General features: G+C 40.5%; 1 protein-coding gene across 13 annotated transcripts in view; it reads left to right on the forward strand.

Annotated features, from left to right (window-relative positions):
• The window catches only part of ARPP21 (cAMP regulated phosphoprotein 21kDa), a 144,840-nt gene extending 134,769 nt beyond the window's left edge, over nt 1-10,071 (forward strand). For all 13 annotated transcript variants that reach the window (XM_006759607.2, XM_006759610.2, XM_006759609.2 and 10 more), the window contains 2 exons: nt 7,336-7,481; nt 8,550-10,071. In XM_006759607.2, the coding sequence (XP_006759670.1) occupies nt 7,336-7,481; nt 8,550-8,807 (404 nt within the window). In that variant the 3' untranslated portion in view covers nt 8,808-10,071. The remainder of the gene's footprint in view (nt 1-7,335; nt 7,482-8,549) is intronic.
• The last annotated feature ends 6,600 nt before the right edge of the window (nt 10,072-16,671 follow it).

The following is a 16,671-nucleotide window of genomic DNA, read 5'->3' on the forward strand; positions in this document are numbered from 1 at the left end:
CGAGAATTCACGTTTCCTGCTAAGCCACGCAGCCTCATTAAGAAACGAAAACATTTGTGTGCCTTCGTGCAGCTTTTCTCCCTCTGGGTCTCTGAAGCTCGCTGGCTGTCAGCACAGCACCACGGGCCCGAAAAGTTCAGAGAATTACTTCAATAATATGACAGCCTCTCCCATTTAAAATGGAATTCAATGCTGGCTTCCCTCAGAGGCATTCATTGAAATTCCGTGCATGACCCATTCCTCTAGTCATTTAACAATGTCTCTCATGTTTGCCCTGATTTTGAAAAAAAAAGAAAGAAAACCAGCTTTGTAGTTGCGATAACATGGATCAGGACGGTGTAATTGCGGTGAAGAGGCCCCCGAGCCTGCAGTAATAGGATGGTTCATCTGATGTGTGTTGCCATTAGAAAATGACCCATGCATGCGCGGATGTTCTCAGGGGACAGTAAAGAGGCTTTTAAGGAGTACACTCTGTGCAGTATGGAAGCTAATGAGCAGAAGAGCACGTACGAAGAAAACGACAGCTTCAGGAGGCCTGGACCCACTCCTGGCCTGTCCCAGCTCTCCTCAAATTCATTAGGATGGACTGGCCGTCCCTGGGACACGGGCTGCATTACCCTGTTCCCCACAAGCCTCCCTGCAGGTCATTCTGCATCTATACCTGAGAAACTAAAACCACTGAATAATAAATGGTGAGCAAAAGAAAGGAGAGATGCAGTGAGTGTCCATAAATAAGGGGAAGGCGACACTGACACAAAGACGAAATAAGTCATGATAGGTCTTAAGGCGGGGAAGCGCAATTTCTTGTCCTCCTCTTTTTGAATTCTTAGGACTATTTCATGCTATTTTACTTCGTACCTAAGAACAGAATAGTATCTGATTATGATTTCCAGGCTAGGTATTTTTATCCAGTATCTTAATTTTTGGATATGTCTTTTGGGGTCGAACGACCCTTTCACAGGGGTCGCCTAAATACATCCTGCATATCAGATATTTACATTATGATTCATAACAGTAGCATTACAGTTATGAAGTAGTAATGAAAATAATTTTATGGTTGGGGGTCACCACAACATGAGGAACTGTATTAAAGGGTCGCAGCATTAGGAAGGTTGAGAACCACTGGCATAGAGAATGCTTCAAAAGATTCATTCCTCACTTCTCAGGGCTGGCCCCCCTGTGGCCTACATTGTCACACCTGGGTTTTTGTTTTTTTTACCTTGGGCTTGTATTAGAGTAGGACAGCTCTGCAAAGACCAATGAAATCAGGTGCCTTCCTTAGTGCCCGAGGACCCCTGGTTCAGGAAACCACAGGGATACCATGATTATCATGCTGCATCTCTCTTCCCCCCTCCTAAGCCATCTGGAGCACCGAAGTGCCATGGGCAGATGAAGCTAGAAAGGACTTCCTTTCTGAGAGACAGTGCCCTAGTAACAAAGTAAACCTTGGGTACAAATCCGTGGTGTTCACAGCATTACAAAGCATCGTGACAGCAGTCTGTAATCTCCCAAAGCACAGCCTCTGTGGCCTGGGGGATCTTGATTTGTCTGGGCCTTCATCTGACATACTAGATTATTCTGCAGTCTCTGTTTATCTTTGTTCTCTTACCTATTTTTTATCATTCAAAATATGAATACTATTTTTGTTTCCAAAAGTCAAGAGACTGTCCTCAGGACAACCAGTTGCCTAGAATAGTCAAATGACCAAATTGATCTTACATTTCATGTGGAAATAAATTATTTTTACCTTCTATTTTAATATCATGTTGATAAAGCAATTCAGAGGAAATATACAGTGAGGAGAGACTGTGAGGAGAGCCATTAATTGAAAAGGTCCTAGAAATTGAAAGCTATAGAATCGGCTGATTAGAAACTAATGAGGTAAATGAGAGGACTAGAGTCCACTTGACTAACCCCACCCCACTCTAGCCCAGTTGTGTGTCTGGTGCCCCATTATTTGAGTGACAAACTAACAGTGTTATTGAGAGGTTTGGGTTGATTTCAATTATGCTTGGCCTTTGATTTTCTTTCTTGGATACTAGCAAGATCTTGTTCAGCGAAGTGTAGATCATAACTCTTGTCCACTTTGCTCAATTGTTTTAACTACTGAGAAAACAATTAACACAGTAAATGGCCATTGAGCATCTGCCACGTTAAAGGGGTTATGTTAAGGTATGAAAGTTGGAAGAATGTATAAGAAATAGTCCTATCATCTAATGAGGAAAAGCAAGGATGCCAAAGTCGGAAAACTACAACTTATAGTCTAGCTTTCTCTCCTAGTAGCTGCGTGGCCTCAGACAAGTTCCTCATCTCTCTAAATCACAGTTGTCTTTTTTTTTTTTTTAAATAAAAGGTTAGTACCAGTGACCGCCTCTCAGGATTGTTGTGATAAATACGAAAAAAGCTCTTCATTCACTGTTTGGATTAGAGTAAGTGGTCACCGAGTAGAGCCGGTTAGCTAGTTTATAACGGAAAGGCTTCAAAGGAGATGAAAGTGTAGAGGAACTGGTAGAATTCAAGGAACAAACCAGGCAGATATTGGAAAGTGGTGCAATGCGGGAACTATAAAAAGTCAGCAAAGGGAGAGGCAGGCCTGGAAAAGCATTTTTCTTCTTCGTATTGTTCCCCAGCTAGGTCACGGCTGAGCTACTGCAACCCCATCACAAAATTATGTGCAAACAGCAGAGATTGGATTCACAATCCAAGAGCTAGCTCATTCCTTAGGAACTTGGAGAAACATTTGTATTTTGACTCTCCCAAGATCAGTGATTTATGTTAGCAGGTTATTAATTTCAGTCATTTGCAAAGTCCTTCTACCATATTAAGACGACGTCACTTAATAAACACAACATGAAAACTACCCTGCCTGGGCGGGTTGGAGAGGTGATGAGAACTGCCTCGCTTCTCAGTTAATTTGTTCTGTAGATATTTGTCCTCTGTACACCCTTTCCCCATCTTCAACCTCCAAAACCAGCAGCCAGGGAAACAAAAACCTGAAAGTACAGGTTACTACTTTGTCATTTTCATTCATTTTCAAAATGTTGGCTCTGTAACAAAGTATTCAAATAAAGTACGAGCTTAAATAATGTCGATTGTAATCATGCCAATTTATAATCCCCAATCAATTTACATTCCTTGACAGAATATTAATGAGTTATACTCAAACTACAAATAATACTCAATGACGGTTGTATTGTAGTAGAAACACTGTTACATATTCAGATTTATGAGGCCCAGGCATTTTAAATTTTATAACTCCTCCATCTTAGGGGGATGCATTCTTCTACTTGCTAGGAGGCATTTGTCCACTCCTAACCTTTTTACCGCCAGAAAATAAAGGAGGCATGTGACTTGAAAATTGAATTAATCTTGACTGAAAGAAATAATAAAAATCACTAATGTCTTCATGGTCTCCATAGCACGCCTACAGGGCAGATACTGGTGGTGTTTCTGTTTCCCAAGATGTATTCTATCTTGCTAATCCTCAATAAATATGAAAAACTGATCATTTCACAGCTGAGAATTGACAAACCGGAACACATTTCTCATTTGAATAGACGAGATAAGCAGGTTGCCACCGACGCTGCCATCTCTGCCTTTGGGGGTGCTGTGTCCCAGGCAGACGCTGTCAGTTCATTCTTAGGTCACTGCTATCGCATTTCTATTTGTCTGTTTCTGGACCAGAGCTCAGATTCACATTCCACACGGCCTCCCTCCTTCCTGTCTGAAGGACCACGCTGCTCCTTACCTGCTGTAACATAATTTACAGAAATGGGACCTCCAATTAAACCATTGCAGGTGTAAATCTCTTGCCCGGAGAGCAAATTGAGTAACGAATGGGATTCATGAATATAAATTGGGCTTTCTTTATACTTAAGTTTTCATTTCAAAATTGTAGAGCTTCATTCGCTCGCCACATAAATCTTTATTTGCCTTAAGTGTGTTTACTGTGGGAAGGCCAGCGCAGAGCTGGTAGCCCATTGCTATGCATAGCTGAATATTAAATGCACAAATCATCAGGCGGAGGGGGCCCTGGGAGGGAGTCATGCAGCCTCAGCGTCTGGTCTGGGCTCTCGGCAAAGATGAATCGCGCTCCCACGGACTCTGCCCCTTTACTGGGAAGCGGCCACCACCTCCTCGCTCTTTTCTCTCCTTGAATATTATCTGATGTGTGCCTTCCAGAACATTCTGTTTACTGAATATCATCACATCTCTATTATTGTAAGACTATTGTAAGACTTATTTTCTCTTCACCCCAATTTGGGCTTAAAGCTCGTATAATGGTGACTCTCTCCTAGGCCACCTCTATTTAGTTTTGAACAGACTCGGTGAAAGGATGGGAGGAGTCACTAAGCAAATACATAAATAATAGAAGCAACTCCCCCTCCCACACACATACACACACCTCTCCTGACCTCCTCTCTCCCCTGCTGTCCTCTCCTCTTTTTGTCTACATGAGAGCTGTGGGTATTCTGCCAAAGGTCCACTGAGGCCAGCTGGCCTTTCACCATATGACCAAATTCAAGTCAAAAAATGTAGGGCATTTCTCCAATTTTCAACCTGTACTTTGACTCTTCATCTGGAAATAAGGCTTTATTATATTTACCACCACAGGGACTTCAGAATGGGTTCACACTGCCTACCCTTTGCTATAGAACTAAATGGCCGGGAAGACTGTTGGGCCTAAGTTTTCTACCCATACCCAGTTATTTTCTGTGTTTCACAATTATTGTTACAATGAATTTGGTGTGGCTCACCTTTTCGCCTCCAGAAAAATAAACTGTGTGTGGCTAGGAGAAATGTAAAAGCGAAATAGTAAAACAGCAGTAGACTTTTTAGAGTCAACAGATATATGAATTAGAGTGGGAGACCTAGACAATGGGAAATAATAGAAGACATTTTTTTATGGGCAATTAATATTAAAAGAAATTTCTCCCAAGTGTCTCTGCGTATGAGGCATTCTGGGGGGTAGTGAGGACTGTGACATGGCCTTAGTCACATTTCTTGTTTCTTAGTCTGATGGTTTTTCCCTGCTGTATAAACTGTAAACGATTTTAGCTGATGTTGCTAGTCTAACCTGCAGAGCATATTAAAGGAAGGTCGTCACTGTGTACTGTGGGCACAGTGTGCCTGGTGGGGGGGAGGTCACCACTCTTAATTGTATTCTTAATAGGTGGTGACTTTATAAAACTTCAAAATCACTCATTAAAACTATGAAAATGAAGGCGAGGAATATGAACATAAAACAATGGGACATGTAGAGAAAGTCAAAGGTGACTTTCTAGATTACATACTTGCTCCACCCACTGAATGCGGGCATAGGCAGGCCTCTCAAGCTTGCTGTCTCTGGTAGTCCAGACTGACTACTCCTTGTGTCATCTCTTTGATGAATATAGCTGATGACCTAACTCAGTGGCTCTTGGCAATCCATGTTTCCACACTATTTCTAAAATAGACAAAGATACTTTTTTTTTTGTATGGCCAAGGATAGTAAAATATTGTCCTCTGTAAAAACTACACTATAATTTTATCCTTCTTCACTTTCCTCAATATATGGTAAAACTCTCACATGCACTCAAAATATAGATTATTTATTAATAATGCATATCGATTAGGAATGTTCTTACCTTTTGTTCCAATTATTGAAATCTAGTTGTAAGACTTACTTTAATGTTTATGTTGAGAAAATATAAGATCTTAAAGATTCTCCCTCAGAGAATTGTATTAAGAAAGCAGCTGCGGTGGGAATGCAGACTGGTGCAGCTGCTATGAAAAACAGTATGGAGTTTCCACAAAAAGTTAAATATGGAACTGCTATTTGACCCAGAGACCCAACTGCTGGGAATATATCCTAAGAAATCCAAAATACCAACCAGAAAGAATATATGCACTCATATGTTCATAGCCGTGCAATTTCTAATAGCTAAGATCTGGAAACAGCCCAAGTGCCCATCAGTAGATGAGTAGATAAAGCTGTGGTACATTTATGCCATGGAATAGTATGCAGCTGTAAAAAAGGATTGCTTACCCTTTAAGACAGCATGGAAGGACCAGGAGAGTATTATGCTAAGAACACTATTAAGCAAAATAAGCCAATCAGAAAAAGAAAAGTTTCATATGATCTCACTCATATGTGGAATCTAATGAACAAAATGAAGTGATGAGCAAAATAGACCCAGAGTCAGCCTGATGAATCTCAGGGGGAAGGCAGGTGTGCGTGGGTGGGTGGATAGAGATTAACCAAAGAACTTGTATACATATATGCATAACCCATGGACACAGACAATAGTGTGGTGAAGGCCTGGGGGTTGAGGAGACGGGTGTGGAGTGGAGGAGGTAAATGGGGGATAAAGGGGTGCAACTGTAATACTTTCAACAATAAAGATTTTTAAAAAGAGAGAGAAGCTGCACTGATTCCTAGGTACTCAGTGCATTGAATAACTTGGGCTCTAGAAGGACCTTATTGACAGCAGGAAGCAAATTTGTTTCATTTCTCTGCCACTATAACATTTCACTTAAATCATCACTTTTCCCCAACATGTATGTACAAGAACAGTTCACAGCCTTACTTTAAGAATACTTAAACTACTTCTTGTGGTGATGAAAATAATTAGAACACATAAATGCTGGCCCACCAAAAGAAAAGAAACTCAATTACCCACCTAGAAAGACACAAACAGATAAAATTTTTACATGTTGCCTTCTGGATCATCTGTTATATGTACGTGGTCACATATTGGAGTGTTTTACCAGAATGTTCTCACAGAACAAAAACATGCAGTTCCTTTCACTTGCTATGGTGGTCTTTTGTCTAAGGAAAAGGACATCGAATCAGGGAGGGAATCGTTTTGTTCATGAGGACACAGAAAGTAGAATGCATGTTTGGTGCCCTCGGGGTGACATGAGGTTATGCAGAAAGGTGAAAAAGTAAAGAGTGTGTCAATTTAATTAGAAAAGAACTTGATAATCTGTGAATTCTCCAAATATCATCAAAACCAAAGCAAAAGACATAGGAAAGATATAAATTATATCTGTCAACTGATGTTAATAGAGGTGCCTGTGTTTGTCATGAATTTACCATTGGCACAACATGCTCATTGGATTGTTCTGCATAAAGATGGAAATACCAGTCAATTTTGGAGAGCCATACTCTTGTCCCCTTAGAACCCCCACCCAAAAACAGCATTCTTACAAAGCAAGCATTTGGATAACACTTTCCTAATGTGGAGATTGAGATGTCTGAAGGTTGGCTTGTAAACAAATGCTCTCACCCCACCAAATATCACTTGTGTTTTTCTTGGCACAACCAGTTCAAAAGGTGCTTTTCCTTTGCAGGTTACCAGCCCATCCTGTCTGGTCAACAGGGGTTCCAAGGCCTGATGGGAGTGCAGCAGGCTCAGAGTCAGAGCGTCATGAGCAACCAACCAGGAACTCCGGTGCAAAGTGTGATGGTCTCCTACCCAACAATGTCTTCTTATCAGGTGCACATCAGTAGGGTTATAACATAGCACTAGCCAAACAGGCTGTGGGTACACCCCATGCTGGGTGGGTGCTAGGCACAGCCACTATTCATGGTTGACTTTGAGCCAAGGTTATAACAGACGAATAGAACACGGGAAATGCCTGCTTCTATAATTACTGTGGCATGTGCCTGCCTTGCCAGTGTGGTTCCACATAAACTTTCTATTCATGCAAGAAAAGTCTTTAGTCCAAACTTCTGTTGATGAAGACCTTTGGGGGTTCTATAGAAATGTTGCTTATTGGGAGAAAGCCCTCAAATTACCATTCATTTTTTTTTTACATACTCGCCCAAAACTTCATTTTACCACAATTATAAGTTATGAGATTTTAAAATGGCATCTCAGATTCATTCAAAGGACATTTGTGGAGCCTAACAACTGCATTTCCTATAGTGTTATACATTCTAGAAGAGGAAGTAAAGGGTAGTAAAATGCTTTCATCATTGTGTTTAGCTGCACCAAGTAACCAGGTACTTCTGGCCCTGAAGAATCTTTCCTCAGCCCTCCTGCCCTGACAGTCCTTACTCACACTGTGTCAGTGTCTACCTCCAGCTCCATGTTAGATGTTCTCTAAAGCTGAGAGGGACTTAGGTGCCTGGGACAAAAGCCCCTCTTGCTCCAGTTGGCTCTAGGTCACTTTGTTTGCGTAATACCAGAACAGGAGAAATGGCTTTCCCAACAGAGAAATCCAGAATGGAGGTCCAGAGTGCTATTCCAGGATGGTAACAAGAGAGAGGACAGAAGCTCAGAACTAACAGCTCTGCATGTTTTCTGCATGCCAGACATGTACCAAGCATCGTACATCATCCTTGCAATCCCCTAGGTGGCACTTGAAGTACCTGACATTATGCAAACGGTCTAGGAAATCAGAGAGGTTAAGTGACTTGTCCAATGTGAAACAGCAAATAAAAGATAGAGCTGAGATTCGTGAACCCAAAAACTTGACTATTTTTCACGACATCACAGTACCTCGTTGCACACCCCAAAATAACCTCTTCGTGAACAGTTCTCTCTTGTGTCTTTCTGCAGGTGCCAATGACCCAGGGTTCTCAAGGACTGCCCCAGCAGTCATACCAACAGCCAATCATGCTACCTAACCAGACAGGTCAAGGGTCACTCCCAGCCACTGGAATGCCTGTTTACTGTAACGTCACACCGCCGACCCCTCAGAACAACCTTCGGCTGATTGGCCCACACTGTCCCTCCAGCACTGTCCCCGTGATGTCAGCTAGCTGCAGGACAAACTGTGCGAGTATGAGCAATGCCGGGTGGCAGGTCAAATTCTGAGCGCTCTGGCTGTGGTGCGTTTCTTCAGATATTACTCATGGCCTTTATGGGAAGAGGAGCAAAGATGGGAAAACTGGCTGAGGACTTAACTATTCACTCAACACTCAAATGATTGCTGCTGGTATTCTGTAAAAAAACAACAACACAAAACAAAGACTAATACACACATTAGCTGGTTAATGGTGCATATTTCTGTCATGTCTGCTAGGTATGCCTTTTATAGCTTAGCTAGTGACATGAATTCATCAAGGTAAGATTTTCTCCTACCACTGAATACCACTGTGTAGACCATAATATCCCTAATTTGGATTATTAGTTTTGTACTTTGTGTTGAGTTTGTGATGCTAAAAGTATTTAAAAATTATATACTGAACTCATATTGTACCAAAGCTGTAATGGAAAAGCAAAGACTTGATGACTGGAAGGAATAATTTATATACACTATAGAGTTTTCTTTTTTTAATGGATATATACTGTATTGTAGTGTTCAATCAAAAATAAAACTATTTGACCTTATGGAGGAAGGTCATGTTTTTACCACCAGTTTGGTTCACTCTCTCTTCCAATATGTGTTTGCTTATATGTCACTGGTTTCCCCTTTGAGCTCTATTTCATGAATAAGGCACAGAACAGATGTTCCAGGGGTTTGTAAGTGAACTGGAATCACATTGTAGGCAAACACTTGGCCAGCTGCAACCCCTTGTCCTCATACAACAGGGGTCCCAGTAGTAAGATGGCATCTATTCATCCATTTGTTGACTTCACATTTTTGAAATGTATACCTTGGTTTTAGTATTAGGCCTATTGAATACATGTAGCTATTCTTCCCCAGTTAGGAAAACCTGAGTGTCTTGGTAACAGCAGTCCTATATCAAACCATGTTTTACCTTCATTCAAGTTCCATCTACCTGGAAAACAAGATTTCTTCTCTTAAGGGGAAATTAGAAGGGGGGGTGCTCTAATTCCATTGATTATATTGGGTCATACGATGTCACGTGTCACTCGTATTTGACTCAGAGGCTAATGTTTGTCCCAGTAACTGAATAAGGTAAAATATAGCAATCATTTAGTTACAAAGATTCAGAACATTGGCAAAAACTTCTTTAAAGAGGCTTGTTCCAGGCACTGGCCAGGTAGCTTGATTGGTTAGAGCACTGTCCCAACATACCGACGTTGTGAGTTCGATCTCGGGTAAGGGTGCAGACAAGAATCAACAAGGAATGCATAAATAAGTGAACAACAAATCGATGTTTCTTTCTCTCTCCCCCTTCCTCTATCTAAAAATCAATCAATAAAAATGCTTTAAATAAAATAAAAAGTAAAAGAGCCTTCTTTCCGTCTAATTCCAAAACATTTACCCTCCTGTAGATTCTGCGATTAAGATTGACTTGACAAATAATAACAGAACTTAGAATGTCAGCTTTGGCCCACCGATAGGTTTTATAGGAATAAAATCCCAGAGCTTTTGCTTTACTTTCATAGCACCTGACTAGTAGTTTTGTTATTTAATACTCTCTGCCTAAAAACTATTATTACCAATAAGAGGGATGTGCAAAGTATATCTGGATAATCCCCACTTAGCATCACAGCCAACTTGGTCATTTACAGCTGAAATTGAAACAAATTGTTTGGGCTTCCTAAGTAATATATAAGTAATATCCTAGAATAGCAGTTTTTCAATTAAAGGGTGTCCCAAAATTCACGCAAGAAGTAATTTTGATAGAAAACACAGGTTTATAATTAAAAATTATGAATTCTTTATTGATTCATAAAGTGTACAGTATAAGGTTATGTAAGGGATAACATATAGGGTAAATGGCCTCCACAGCTTTGCTGGCACATACACACTCTTTTGTTGAAATTTTCCACGACCGTTTTTGCATAAATGTGGCCGAATTTCGATGAGGCTTTGGGACACCCTTTATTTCCATGGAAGACTCCTTTCTTAGGATACTTGTAGTTGTTATATGAAAAAGACCATAGACGATTATAATTGGGAGACATGGTTGATGAAGGTTAAATGATCTTTTTAAAAACCTGATTTATGCAAGCCTTTAATCTATCAGTTTATATCATGAATTTCCAAGAGGGAGACATAATGTGTACAGTTCCTCAAACTTAATTGAACACAATATCCATTTATCACAGACTATATCAAAAGACTAATATCATGAAGAACATTTTTAAAAATCATAGTAGAGAGTCCCAAAACAAGAGTGCAAGTATAGTTACTTTATTTCTACAGAAGCCATGTCATATATAAAAATGCAATATCACAACCCTACTTCCGATATCTTTTGGTGACTCAGTGCACACTTCCTCCATGAATGTGTAAACCTAGAAGGTATGCCATATTGCCAATATTTATAGACCTTTTTATTTTCAAATTTATTAACATTGAAGAACTTAGTATTTATACTTATATCTAAAACTATGGTAATAGCTCTATAGATATATAAGTATAGGTATCGCTAATGATCCTATACACCTCTATGTGAGTATGACAGGGATGAGGGATTTACACATTCATTTATTGCACACTTACTAATTTCCAGACCTTGAGCCACAGTTGGTGAAGCCCCTGCTCTTAGGAAGTTTATGAGCTTTCAGAATTAACTATAGCAGTCTATAAATCACTAAAAATATAGGCAATTAATCACAGGTCTCATGTGAAAAATACATGTTAAAGATAGGTTTTTTTAGAGCAGGAGCAGATGGTTTTTGGCTGTGGTTTTATGAGGCTTTTTACCACACCGATAAAATTTGGGCATGCAGACTTGATGGTGGAAGAGTTATAGTCCCAGGCAAGAAAAATGCCCGAAAGAAAAGGAAAGAAGCAGGAAACACGAGCATCATAATTCAGGTTGATTGGAGTAGGGGGGTGACTAGGTAGAAGGAAGGGACAGGTTGAGTATTTGGAAATTCATAATGGGCCTGGTTGGCATGACCTTGAAAGCCAAAGAGTTAACAGGCGAACAGAAGCTTCTGAAGATGTTTGAATGAAAGGTAATTTTGATCTCAGCCACGGTTTATAAAGAAGTATGGGCCTCAAGAAGTAGGATGGATTAGAGTTGAAAAGGCTCTTCCCTCGGCAACTGGGGATGAACACGAGAGTTAAGTCTGGCACTGAGCTGCAGCTACAGCATGGCTGGAATAAGTCGGAGCCAGTACTAGCTTCTAAGTCTTAACTCTGAGCAACTCACGGCATGCATGGCAAAGCTTTGGCAGTGCGTATCTTGTCTTTGCCTCTTGGACAGAAACGCCTGCATGTAAGTGCCCTCTCTTAGGCTGCATTACAAGGCACGGTTACTATAACCTGTCAGGGTAAAGCAAACGAAGACTGAGTCGAAGTTGGAGACAGCATGGGAAGGCTGTCAAGTCCCCGTCACAGTATATTTGGTATCAATATACAATAGGCAGTGAAATCTGATACAAATTCCTATTCCCTCTTCTTTAAAATAAAAGTGAGAACTCACATTCATTATGCCTCAGAAAAAAATAAAATTGTTTTCTGTACCCTTGTGGATGCCACTTCTACACAAGACCAGAAATCCTTGCTTCTTCCCATGTGATTTTTGCCCCAAGCCCCCTCTACCAAGAAAGCTGTTCTCTTCAGAGCTTTGAGATTATTTTTCTACATTTCTCAACTTCAGTGTTTGTCTCAAGTTCAAACCTGTATCACGCGTTTTCTGTGGGGTGTTGTGACCTCCCATCTATTTTGTGATATCGGTGGCAAGAGCGTCTCCCTCTTTGAGCGGGTCCTCCTGCTCTAAGGCATTGTGTGCACACAGCGGGGGTGAGAGGCATCTGAGAATCGCCTGTAGAGGAAAATCACTTCCTGATTGATGTCCTCACACGGATCTGATTCTCCCGTTGGGCATGAGGCCGACTTCTCTAACACGATATTCACCAGAAGCGCAGGGAGCGCCGGGATGCTTGTGTTTGCTATTTGATTGGTTTTGTTTTGCTGCTTTATTCCATTTTACACTCCGTGTTGGCACAGAAGGAGAGGAGCGAGGTCAGAAATTGAGCAAACAGGGGAAGACGTGAATCTGAAGAGGGGTGAACACTGCAACTGGGTTGGATAGACAGTCACAGAACAAACCCAGCAGGGATTCACGGTGAGACACAGGCCCAGACGGGCAGCATCTGGTTGGAGGAGAGTCATTCTGAGTACTCACAGCTTCACTCCTTCAGTGTCGGGTACAGAGAGGGGACTGGAGGCTTTGCAGGGGTGGGGAGGGAGAAAATAGGGCAGAGAGAGAGATAGAGGGCCTGGTATTCAAAATAGAGCAGCTTATTGGAAAGTTTCGATTCACTTTCTTGCTAAAAGATCCAGTGGTCCCTATGAATGGCCCTAGAAAAAAAATACTTCTGGCTAATGGTGGTGGCAAGTTAGAGCCATACTGCTTCCTCCGTTTCCCCAAAGTTTTCAGTGTGTTAATATCTTGGAGACCATCAATGTTCACATTGCCATGATGCTATAAGACTCCCCCGCTTCCTGCAGTCTGATTTCTTTTGTATGTGGAGTTGGCAGCTGCCTCTCCTGGGTTCTTAAGCAAGAACGTCAGTAGACACCTCTGTCTGTGCAAATGTGTTCTCCCCCTTTGTGTAAAAGACAGCTAATGCAGGTCCACGTTTCCCTGAAGAAATATGAGCGTGCTTCCCTTTCCATTACAGGGACATTGGAAGAAACACCAGGTACATAGCACAGTCTGGATTATTTGACACAAATAACTCAGTCCCATGAACTGTTTCTAAGCTGATGAAAAACAGACACAGGAAAATGGCCAGTTTGTTTGAAGAAATAGCACGATCTACCTGTCTTATCCGAGTGTTTTAAAGTTTTAGTCTATAAGAATGAGGCCACATTTTCCAATGAGATGCACAAGCCAATTTCATCCTTTTCAAAAGAGAGAGGAGTTACTTAAGGTGCCTAATAGCAGTGTAATAGAGAGCAATGGCCTGCGACTGAAAAAGCAGCAATTTAAATTGGACATTAAGAAAATTTCACTCGAAGCAAGGGCAATTATGCCATGAAATCATCTCCTAAGGGAGAAGCAGGGAGATGCCATTAAAAGACGTGTTTAAAAAGGAGGAGATGAAAACAATTGCAGCTGAACCTGCAGGAGGATCGTTTTATGATTTATTGCTTAGCTAGGCCTGCGTGTCATCCTCACTGGAGAGTGACCAGGCTCAGGAAGCTGACTTTACAGCAGGGAGGGAGCTGTATTCTATTCTGTATTCTATTTCTCTTCATGCAAAAACGTAAAGCTACAAACGGAATATGTATAACAGAGGCAAGGAGAACCTGGGGGCCTCTAGTTATTCAAAATCTACTGTGTCTTACAATATTTTTAAACACACAGGTATCCATATCTATTATCTATTTCTATCTATCTAATCTTATGTATATTTTCAAGCAACTGATTGATTTGTTCAAATCCGTGGCTTTAAGCAGCTGGTGTTACTGGCAGAGGATGCGCGGCCTGGTTGTCTCACACCGATACATTGCTCTGCCTGCAGTGTGGGATCTAAAAAGCATCCATTGCCTGAAGTCAGAAGTCAAGTTTAAGGCTTGCGCTGGGGTTCTGCAAGGGGCCTGGACCTCTCACAGTTTCACACTCACATTTGTAAATGGAAAGGTGGAATGCCCTATCAGCTTAACAGTGTTCACTAATAGAGGACGGTCAAGTTTTCAGTGCATCCTTGTATGTGATTCTGAATGAATAAGAAGTGCCACATTGTCCTACAAAATGCCCCGAAACTCACTATTCAGGTACACTCTGGCAACCTATGCATTTTAGTGGCTGTTTTATATCTTCTCTTGTGCTATCTAAGAGGAACCCATCATGGCAGTCTCCTTTCCCATCTTGCTATCCCCTAATTCCGTGGTTGGTAAACCATGGCTCGTGAGCCACGGTTTGCCGACCACTGCCCTAATTCACTCTGGAAAAGGGGCATATCACATCTTACTCAGTCTACATCAGTATATGAGATACCTACACTATCACTAGCCCTTGTATGTAATGCGTGTGTCTACCTGGGACAATTGGAAGACGCAGTGTTTGTATTCAGCCTTATTTACACGTAAGTGTGTAAGCACCACACTACACCAGGGTGGATGCACACTGTGACTGTGGCTGCCTGAATGTGGGCTCAGTGTCCTATGGATGGTCAAGCCATGAAGGCAGAGGACTCAGAAGTGCCTCCAGAAATCCTGCCTTAGATTCCAATGTCGGCTAGATTAAAGTAGATGAAAATCCCAAGTAAGTCAGGTGATGGATATAGTAGCTAACATGATGAGGGGAATCCATTTACAGTGCATACATAGATCAAATCATCATCTTGTACACTTTCATACCTCACAATTTTCTCAATTATACCTCAATGAAGCTGAAGTAAAGAATCCTAAATATAAAATGCAAAGCCATAAAATGTTAGAAGAAACCTTGGGAGAACATCTTCATGTCCTCAGGTTATGTACCGATCTTTTTAGAGAAGACAGAAAAATCACAATAAAGAAAAATTATTAGTAAATTGGGATTACCAGACAATATAAAACTCCTATAAAAACGACACCAGGGCAAGGTGAAAAGAGAAGCTATTGACTAGAAAATAGTCTATGTACTCAAAATATATAAATCAGTAAAAAATACACATTAACCCAAAAGAAAAATAAAGAACTGAATTTAAACAATCAATTCACTGAATAGTAAACTTGCATGCTCAAAACATATTTAAATAAAAACTCAATATCACTAGAGATCAGGAAACTGATAAATTTAAAATTCCAGATATTATTTACTGTCAATCATCGCATTAGCAAAAATTAACAAATCTAGCAACAATGGGTATTAGGTGAGAACGTGAAGCAACAGGGCTCTTATCCACAATTGGGGGTGTATAAATTGGTACAATCACTTTGGAAAACAAAGTAACATTATCTAGTAAAGTTGAAAATGAGCATATGCGCCATCCAACAATTCCACCTGCAGGAAATACCCTGGAGTGTTCCTTGCACAGGTAAGCAAGAACATGCTTACAAGAATGATTAATCGCAGTGCTTTTAAAAGAACAAGTTGGAATCAACCTAAATCCCCACAAGTAGGAGAATAGATAAATTAATATTCATACAATGAAATTTAATGCAACGGTAATAATGAATGAACTAGAGCTGAAATATCAGCATGGAAAATTCTCAAAGACATAAATTTGTAATAAACATACAAATAGTGGAGAAATATTTAAAACATGATGCTGAAATTTGAAAACATTCAGAATAACACTATGTGTGGTTATTGGCTATGGATAAAGTACAATTTAAAGTGTGCAATAAATACTGTGCATGGAAATAATAAATATTAAATTCAAGCCACTGGTTAATTCTGAAGAGAAGGGACTGAGAAATGAAATGGGCATATTTACCTTAGAATCTTTAAATAGATCTGAAATATCAGATGTGAAACAAATGGAAGACCAATAATTTCACAAATAAATAGATGGCTAAATACTGGATTGTTTGCAGTTTATTCTCTAGATTTTTCTGAAAATTTGACATTTCAAAGTAAACATTATTTTAAGGTACATAGGGAAAATGTTTTAACTTTATTGTTTTACCCTTGAATTTGGTGAATCTTGTGACTGATACATATTCTACATTTCTTGTTAGAGACATTATCTACACTAATAAAAAAGAAAAATGGTAATTGGCGTATGACGCCACCCTTTTCATTGGCTAATCAGGGCTATATGCAAATTAACTGCCAACAAGATGGCAGTTAATTTGCATATGTAGGCACAATGCAGGGAGGCGAAAGGGAAAGCAGGAAGAAGCCCCCTGCCACTGACAGTGATCGGAAAC

Source organism: Myotis davidii, unplaced genomic scaffold, assembly GCF_000327345.1.
Source record: "Myotis davidii unplaced genomic scaffold, ASM32734v1 scaffold395, whole genome shotgun sequence".
NCBI lineage: Eukaryota > Metazoa > Chordata > Mammalia > Chiroptera > Vespertilionidae > Myotis > Myotis davidii.